At 20.1% G+C, this 10,903-nt stretch overlaps 2 protein-coding genes across 2 annotated transcripts; one reads left to right on the top strand and one right to left on the bottom strand.

Moving 5' to 3' along the window:
• Positions 1-207: 207 nt before the first annotated feature.
• On the top strand, positions 208-1,642 carry PF3D7_1317300 (conserved Plasmodium protein, unknown function; the record flags this gene model as incomplete). The annotated part of the gene is made up of 5 exons (XM_001349873.1): positions 208-222; positions 387-437; positions 574-639; positions 736-808; positions 957-1,642. The coding sequence occupies 5 exons, from the start codon at positions 208-210 to the stop codon at positions 1,640-1,642; spliced, it is 891 nt and encodes a 296-aa protein (XP_001349909.1).
• Positions 1,643-2,521: 879 nt separating this feature from the next.
• On the bottom strand, positions 2,522-10,540 carry PF3D7_1317200 (AP2 domain transcription factor AP2-FG, putative; the record flags this gene model as incomplete). The annotated part of the gene is made up of 1 exon (XM_001349872.1): positions 2,522-10,540. The coding sequence occupies one exon, from the start codon at positions 10,538-10,540 to the stop codon at positions 2,522-2,524; it is 8,019 nt and encodes a 2,672-aa protein (XP_001349908.1).
• Between the last annotated feature and the right edge of the window lie 363 nt (positions 10,541-10,903).

Genomic DNA, 10,903 nt, shown 5'->3' with positions numbered 1-10,903 from the left:
TAATATATATATATTATATGTATATATATATTTTCTTTTTCTTTTCTTTTTTTTTTTTAAAATAAAAACATTGCAATTCTTATCTTTTCATACGAATTTCACGAAATATATTCTTATTTGTAAACATAAGATATGTACTTATATCATATTATAATTTTAAATAAATTGTAAATGAGTTCATAAGGATATTTCTAATGCCCTTTCCAAATGAATTATTCAGAGGTATATTTATAAAATATTTATATGATAATAAAATAAATGAATATATATATATATATATATATATATATTTTATATTTATGTAATTTTGCTGGTTTGTTTATAATATTGTCCATTCATTTATATATTTATCATATATATGTATTTTTTTTTTTTTTTTTTTAAAGATCGATGAAGATGATGAAGATTTATATGAGGGTTTAGAAGGAGATAATTTGGTAACCTATTTTGTCCATATATAAAGCATATAAAAAATATTTATACAATAAAAATATATACGTATAACATTTTGTATACAATATATATATATATATATATATATATATATATTATATATGTATTAATTTTTTTCAGGACACTTTTGAGAAAAAAGTTGAAGAAAAAAAGAAGGAAGTTGAAAAGCCTATAAAGCCAAAAGAAGTAAAAAAAAAATTTAAAATGACATAAATAAATTGTCTATAATGTTTTACATGATATAATAATTATATTTTGTGCATTACGTTTTTATTTTATTAGCAATCGTTTGATAAGTCTCGAAGAAATTTATTCAAAAAATTATGTGGAGGAAAAGTTACCTATACAAAAAAGGGTAATTCATTTTTTGTTTCTTTTTATTCATAAATTGGATATTTTAAGCACACATGAAAAAAAAAAAAAAAAAAATATAACACTGTTTTAATCAATGTCTAATAATATATATATATATATATATATATATGTATTTTTTTTTTTTGTAGAACCTTGTTTATTGTTTGGAGCCCCGCAAGCAACGGAAGAAGCAGCAGATATAAGTTTAGGAGAAGAAAAGGTAGAGTTTCTTTTACTACTAAATTTGGTATATTATATAAATGATATAATAATAAGAAAACATTGTGAGAAATTTGGAAAAGTTAAAAGGGTTTTAATATTAGAAGATAATGTATATTGTAAATCTTTAGGTATTTGTTTAGTTGAATTTTCTTATTTAGATAATACACAGAATTATTCTTTATATTTAAAAGAGAATTTAAAAGTTACTGTTAAAAAATTAGATGGATATCTTGAAGAACAAATAAAAAATGATGAATTATATAATTATGGTGGTTATTTAGATTATGATATTATTGAGAAAATAAAAAATGAACATATGGATATATTAAAAAATAAAGATAATCTGTATGATACATTATTTAACAAATCATTAAATTTAAATAAACATCCTTTATTCCCTTGGTTTAATACTAACTTAAAAGATGTTCTAAATACATATATTAAATCGGAATTAAAAAAAAAAAAAAAAAATCAAGCAAATAATAATAATAGTGAATATACAGAGAAACAATATGAAAGTAATTCTTCCGATTCAGATAGTGATATTTCTACACATGTTCTTAATTATATTCAAAAAAAAAATAAATACATTAATTATAATAATAAAACATGACAAAATATAAATCATTAATGCAGAAAAATATTAGGAAATATTAAAAATTATTACATAAAGAAGGAAAATTATATATAATCATAAAGGTACTGTCAGATAGAAGACACCACACTCATGTGAATATCTACACATAAGATTAATTAGAAACACAAAATATTTTTTAACCCAACCATATGCTATACATATATATAATATGTATTTTGTTGTATTGTCTTTATTAATATATTACATATATATATATATATATATATATATATATATATATTTATTTATTTATTTATTTATATATTTTTATTTTTATGTGTAAATTAATTTGAAACCTTTCTAACAATCCATATGTAAAAATGTATTTTTTAAAAGCTCATTTATTTCATATTATGAAAGTTGTTTATTAACATAATATGCTTGTATATAAATATTAAAAAACATAAAATAAATAATAATAATAAAAGATGATTTTTTAAAAATATTGAAAAATTAAAGGTTAAATTTTTTTTTATAAGAAAAAGAAAAGGAAAAAAAAAAAAAAATAGTAAATAATAAAATACCAAATAAATGGAAAAAGTTCTATTTTATAAACTTTTGAAATATTAAGATAATAATATAAATATAGATATAAATATTGCTAAAAAAAAATTTTTTTTTTATTTTATTTTATTTCATTTTTTTTTATTTTATTTTTTTTTTTTATTTATTATCTTATATTCCATACAGAATGATACTTTTATCAAAAAAGTAAAAAAAAATTTGATGAATCCATTTTTGATAAGAGCTATTTATAAACATGCTCTACAAAAAAATAGGAAAAAATATATTTACCCATACATTCCTTTTTGTAATAACTTGTTTTATTTTATTTTATTTTATTTTTTCTTATGGTTACATATAAATAGGTTTGTATATACTATTACTTACTTTATTTGTATTATAATTTTGTCTTAAATTATTTCTCTGTTGATTTTCCTCTTTATTATTATAACAATCATTATATGTACTATAATTATCCATATTCCTAATTTTATCAGCGACTACGTTATTTTGTACAAGGTTCATATGTATTATCTCGTTATTATAGTCACTGGGATGGTTATGTGTGAAGGGATTTTGATATACATTATTAAAATTATTCTTATAATTATTTGTAAAATTATTACTAGATTCATTTGAATAATTATTAGCATATCTATTAATACAATTATTTATATATCCATTTGAATAAATATTGTTTAATTTGTTATTATTTGATGATGTTAATTCGGTTTGTATGTTTTCTATATTTAAGAGCTTTACATTTTCATCACTTATGCTATTCACATGATTCATATTATTCATATTATTCATATTATTCATATTATTCATATTGTTCATATTGTTCATATTATTCATATTGTTCATATTGTTCATATTGTTCATATTGTTCATATTATTCATATTATTAATATTATCCATATTATTCATATGATTCATATTGTTCATATTATTCATATTATCCATATTATTCATATTGTTCATATTATCCATATTATTCATATCATTCACACCATCCATATTTATCATATCATCATTTTTTATAAATTCACTCACTACATTACCATTAACCATATGATTGTAAGATAAATTGTTTGTGATAGGCGACGAAATATATTCCCCATTATTAGATAATATATCCATAGAAGTGTTGCTTACCATACCAATTATATTATTATTTATATTATCTGTATTATCTATATTATCTATATTATCTATATTATCTATATTTTCCATATTATCTATATTTTCCATATTATCTATATTTTCCATATTATCTATATTTTCCATATTATCTATATTTTCCATATTATCTATATTTTCCATATTATCCATATTGTGTTGTAAAACAAATTTACTACCATGGCTTGCTCTTTCGTTATTTATAATAGTTATATCTTTCCTCACATTATTAAGTACATAACTATTATTTGAATTATTCATATTATGGTCGACAATAATAATATTCTTATCACAGTTCTTATTATCCAAGGTACTCTTATGATTATCATAAGCAATATTATCCATATGATACGTGGAATTATAATTATTACGATTTGTAGAATATATATATGCTGATGTACTTTTTGTATTATTATTTAATATATTTCCATCATTTTTATCATATTCAATACTATTATTATAATTTATATTCTCTTCATTAATAGGGTTTATATTATGGTTAAGAATATTACAATTATTACTATTATCATTAATAAAGTTCTGTTTATAATCCTTGTTTATTATATTTTTTATATAAGGGTTGACAAAATTACTCCTTTTCTCTTCACATAAATTAATCTCATTTTGATTAGTTAGCGGAAAATGTAAATTACCATGATTATTATTATTGTTATAAAATATTGCACTACTATTTTGTTCCCCATTTTTATCATCAAAAATTGTAAAATAATTTTGGTCTCCATCTAACATTTCATTTTGTTGAACAGATTCTACTTTATACTCATCTTCAACTACACCCTTATGATCTTTCCCATTTTCATTAGAACATATTTTCTTACTAAATATTGTTTTCATTTTATTTTTAGTAACATTCTTATTTTTTATCAAATCAGGTTTATGGAAACTATCTAAACCATACAATTTTATATTATTATTTTCTCCGTTTAATAAGTCTACATTATTCTTTTCATCATGTTTACTCGAATTATATTTCATAAAGTTATTTCCTAACTTATTCTCCTCTTCATTATTCATATTAAAAATAGATGATTTCTTATTAAGATATCCTTCAATCATATTATTTTGAATAAATTTTTCAATTTTATTACAATTTACCAAATAACTCTTCATGCATGTTTTTTTCTCACCAGTAAAAAGTCCCTTCAAATTATTATCATTATTATTACTACTACTACTATTATTATTATTATTATTATTATTATTATTATTATTGTTGTTGTTGTTGTTATTATTTATGGTGCTATTTCCTTTTAATTCATAATTTTTTTCTTTTTTAATATTTTCTTGTTTTAAAAAGGAAGTACTATTCTTTGAAACCTTATTTGTATCTTCCTTATTAGATAAATTTGAATTATCGTTAAGGATTGAATCATTCGCCCCAGAATCTACTATCCTCTTGATATCGTTTAACAGCAACATACTATTTTTAATATTATTTATACTATTCTTATTATAAAATAAGGACAACTTGTTTTTAGTCCCTTTAAAAGGGTTTGCTTTTTTATTCTTATCAGAAAAATTTGTATTTAAGGAGAACTCACTATCTACCATATCGTTATTTGATACATCTAATGGACATAAATTATTATATGTATCATCATCGTCATTATTTGAAACTGTATTTTTAATAAGACTTAATGTATTTTTTAAAACTTTTTTTTTCTTAATTACTTTGCTATTATTAATATGATAATTTTGTACATGTCTCATGATATCTAAATTGTTTTGTCTTTTCCTCATATCTAATTTTTTCATATATTCATATCTTCTACGATTTTTTTGCTTAGCATTATATGAATTATAACTACCTTTATCACCATCACCATCACTATTGTTATTATTATTATTTATTTTATTATTATTATTATTATTATTATTTGTAATGTTCTTTTTTATATCGTCATTTTTATTATTTTTTAAATTATTTATATTTAAAGAATTGTTAGTGCCACAAGAATATGTTATTTCAATATTCTGTGTTGTGGAAACTTGTTCTACATTATCTTCAGTACTTTTCATAATAGAATAATATTCCTTTTCTAATAATTTATTATTTTCTTTATATTCTGTTTCTTCCTTTTTATCATCCTTATCGATATCAAATTCAATAGAATGATACAATTCATCATGTATCATAGTGTCATTTAATTTATCTTTATTTAGATTATCACAAGAAATTTGGTTTTTACAATTTTTTATTTCTTCGACAATAAAAACATTTTCTCCCTTTTTTTTTTGGTCTATTACATTTTTTGCATGATCTGTATTTTTTCCATTCCTATTTTTATTATAATTCTCTTGACAATCATAATATTCTATAAGAACATCATCTTTAATGCTTTCTATATCTTCATAATTAATTTGTGAGATGGTACATTCATTATGCTGTTCTATTAAAAATATATTATTATTATTATTATTATAATAATCCTTTAATTTATTAAGTAATAAATTTTTTTTATTAACATCAAGATTTTTTATTGTATCAATATCATTCATATAATTAATTTTATCCTTTTCATCAAAACATAATGTCATTTTATTTTCTGCATTTAATAAAATTAATTTAATTTCTTTCTTTTTTCCTTTTCTACATGCATTTTGTACTCTTAATATTTCATCTAATAAAACATTATCTATATTGTCTATATTATATATATCATCATTATTATTATTTTCCTCCTTATGTAATGATAAATCTTTTAGGTTATCAATTTGTTTAGTACTTTCCAAATTTATACATATTATTTCACATTCGTTTGTATCATTTTGAAGAATTTTTCTTTCTTGCTTATCATAATTTTGATCATTTTCTTCTTCACATTTATATTTTAAAGAATTTGTTTGAGACACTTCCTTTTCTTCATCAGATGATTTATTTATTTCTTCATTATAATCAGATAACTTTTTTTTAAAACTGTTATCATAAAAGTTGTCATAATTATTGTGCATCCTTTTGTTTTTCCTTTCTCTTAAAAATTTATTGCTCTGATCTTTTTGTTCATCGATGCTATGTATTGTAACATTCTGTTCATGTTTTTTATCTTCTGGAATATTCTCCAAATTATTACTAGCCATAATAAGACATACATTATCATTTACAATATGGTTATTATCGGTTATATTATTTGGGTATATTATTTTTGTAGTTTCATTTGCTATATCTTGGTCTTTTGTTTGTGTATCATTATTTGTTATACTTTTCATATATTCATCTTTTATATCTGGACCTATATTTTTTTCTACATTTTTTCCTATATTTTTTCCTACATTTTTCCCTACATTTTGCCCTATATTTTGCCCTATATTTTGCCCTATATTTTTCCCTACATTTTTGGACTCATTATTTAAAATCCCTACATATTCTTTGTCACCACTCTGTTGATCCATGATTTTAATATCATTATTATTATTATCATTATTATTATTATTATTATTATTATTATTATTATTATCATTATTATTATCATTATTATTATCATTATTATTATCATTATTATTATTGTCATTATCATTATTAGTAATATCATAATGTTCATCATCATTATCATCATTATGACTATTATCACCATTATCACCATTATCATCATTATCGTCAATATCATAATGTTCATCATCATTATGATCAATATCAACATAATTTTCTTCATCTTCACAAATTTCGTCATCATTATAACTATCTTCAATATTATCATCATCTTCATCACCATTTTTACTAATATAATTGTTGTTATTATTATTACACTCATTATTACCAAGTTCATTTTTTTCTTTGCCTTCCATATTTAATAATAATTTTTTCTTTTCACTTAATCGTTTGGACATCCTAGGTTTATGTGGTTTCCTTTGTAAGCAATTAACTGCTTGTATTCTTGCATAAATAGCTAAATATTTAGCTTGTGCCTGACCAAATTTCTTAACAGGGAAATATTGTCTCTTTTGATTTCCGTTCTGGCTCCAGCTAGCTACCCACCTCCTCCCAGATTTATCAAAACGAACTCCTTTAATTTTTGGTAGGATTAGCATATTCAAGCTGTTCATAGCAGTATCCATATTTTTACCATTACTACTATTATTGTTATGGTTATTATTATTATTATTATTGTTGATATTATTATTATTATTGTTCATATTGTTCATATTATTATTATTATTGTTCATATTGTTGATATTATTATTATTATTGTTCATATTGTTGATATTATTATTATTATTGTTCATATTGTTGATATTATTATTATTATTGTTCATATTGTTCATATTATCATTATTATTGTTCATATTATTATTATGACTATTTATATTATTATTATTACTGTTGATATTATTATGATTCATATCGTTATCCTCCGAAATGGAATTTCCACCAGACATTTTACTATTAATATCTCTTATATTATCATTTTTATTAAAATTAAAATGTTGATTTAATAAAAAATTATTAATATAAAAATTATGATTAGCATTAATAGGTAACTCCTCATTTTCATCTTCATTATCTGAAGACGCACCAAAACTTTTTAATTTTCGTATCCAATTACTATTAAAATTGTTATTTATTTTGTCATGCTTGTTAAGATGATGATTATTATAATTATTATTACCACTATCATCATTATTATTATCATTATTATTATCATTATTATTATCATTATTATTATCATTACTATTAATATTATGATTCTTTGTATTTTCAGCATTATTATTATTATTATTATTACCTATGATATTATCTTCCTTATTAAAAGATAAATGTTCATCATTTTTATTTATATATTTATTCACATTTCCCAAATAACTCATATTATTCATATATTGAGATGGTCTTTTTATATTTTCCAAAACATTACCTAATGATGATGTTACACTATTGGTAACAGCATTTGTTACAATACTCATGGTTTTGGGCATATTTTGAAGATTAACATTTCCTCCCCCATCCATTTTTTTAATATCATTATTAATATAATTATTATTATTATTATTATTTACTAATTTATGATCCATTTGATTATTATTTAATAAATTTCTTATAACAGACGAATCATCAGTTATATTATTTCTAGTAATTTCTTTTATGTTAGATATTACACTATCGGATTCAAAATTATTACTATGATTATTATTTAATATGTTATTAAATATATGTGGTGTATTTGGTTGTGTTTCCATCATGGGGAAATTTATATGCTCAAGATTATTATCCATATTTATAGATTTAATGCTATTATTTAAGTGAACATTCATATGTTGTGTGTCAATATCAATGTGTTTATTCATATAAGTATTATTTATATATTCCTTAGTATTATTATTATTATTTAATACCTCGTTAAAATAATTTTCTAATTTTATATTGACATTAATATCTTTTATATTTATATTTTGTATATTATAATTATTATTATTATTATTGGCATGATTAAAATCATTATTATTATTGCATGTACTAACATTATATGATTCGTTATTCAGGTTACTGTTATATTTATTTGTTAAAACAGCATAATTATTATTATTGGATAAATCACAATTAATATGGGTTTGTTCGGGAAAATTATAACTTGTATTATTAAAATTGCATAATTGTTTATTATCATTATTATTATTATTATTATTATTGTAATTGTTTTTTTTATTTTTGGGTGGATATATGGAAGTATGATTTTCACTACAAAAAGAGGATGTATTTTCTACCAATGGATTACTATGAATTATATTATTACTACTACCACAATTATTATTATTATTATTATTATATGGATTAGATACTATGTCACATGTATGATTAAAAAGGGATACGTCATTTTTTACAACATGAATATCATTTGAATCTTTTAATAAATTTTCAGCATATTTCATATTTGTTACGGTTTTAAAAGGTGGATTTTCCATATTTTTATAATTCGCATTATTATTATTATTATTATTATTATTATTTTCATCATTATTAATAATATTTACATAATTATTATATTTATAATTACTTGTATTGTTAACAGTATTTAATGAATCTATTCTCTCTCTATATATATTATTGTGCTCATTTATATTGAACATGTTATCCATATTAACTAATTTTCCATTTCCAATTTTTCCTTGTTTTTGGCCTTCTTGTCCTTTTGTATTATTATAATAATTATTATTGTAATCATTATTGTAATCATTATTGTAATCATTATTGTAATCATTATTATAATCATTATTATAATCATTATTATAATCATTATTATTATTATAATAATAGTTACAATTACTATTATTATTATGGTCATTACTATTGTTGCTCATACAAGAATGATCAACTGTAATTTTGTCAACCATGTTATTACTAACATTATTAGACATGTTACTACATATACTATCACACATACTTGTATTAACATAACAACTGTTTAAATTATTATTAGCGTCTTTCAAATACATATTTTGTGTTTGAATAAAAGGTTCTTTATTACTGGTTGAGTAATTTGTTACCTCTGAAAAATTACTCTTGTTAATAATATTATTGTTCATAATATTATTGTTCATAATATTATTGTTCATAATATTGTTGTTCATAATATTGTTGTTCATAATATTATTACTCATCATATTATCGTTCATCATATTATCGTTCATCATATTATCGTTCATCATATTATCGTTCATCATATTATCGTTCATCATGTTGTCGTTCATCATATTATCGTTCATCATATTATCATTCATCATATTATCATTCATCATGTTGCTGTTCATAATATTATTGTTCATTCTATTATTATTCATCATGTTACTATTCATCATATTATTATTCATCATATTATTGTTCGTATTATTACTGTTAACACTATTATTCACAGGACCATTACTTAAAACATTGTTATTATAAATAATTTGATCATAATTAGGAAAATTATTACACCTACTATTATTACTATTCAATATCGTATTTTCATACTTATTTATATCATTCATCATCTTATTATAGTCTACATCTACTAAACTGTCGTTATTCCTAGAAGTAAATATTTCCTTTCTCTCCTCTTTTTCTTCTTTCATATTTTTCTTATTATCATTTTCCATATAAAAATTATTCCTATAATTATTTAAACAAAAATTATCATTTTCAACTAGGCTTTTCTTACTTTCTTTCACTTTTGACACCTTCTTCCTCTCTTTCATTTTTTATCAAATAATATATGTATATATATATATATATATATATATATATATATATGTGAGTGTGTGTGCGTATAGTACATATACATATATACACATATATATATATATATATCTATTTATCACTATATATATGTGATAAATATTATTACAATAATGGAATTCGAAAATATCTATTATTGACTAATATATATTTAAAAAAAAAAAAAAAAAAAAAAAAAAAAAACTTATATAAAAACTTCTGAAACTTCCTACGTACCACCAAAAATTGATATTATAATATTATTATTAGATATTTATATATATATATATATATTTATTTTTTACTCTAATAAATAAATAAATGAATATATATATATATATATA

This window comes from Plasmodium falciparum (assembly GCF_000002765.6).
Source record: "Plasmodium falciparum 3D7 genome assembly, chromosome: 13".
In the NCBI taxonomy this organism is placed as follows: Eukaryota; Apicomplexa; class Aconoidasida; order Haemosporida; family Plasmodiidae; genus Plasmodium; species Plasmodium falciparum.
Note: the sequence above shows the minus strand (reverse complement) of the source record. Positions and strands in the feature narration are given on the sequence as shown.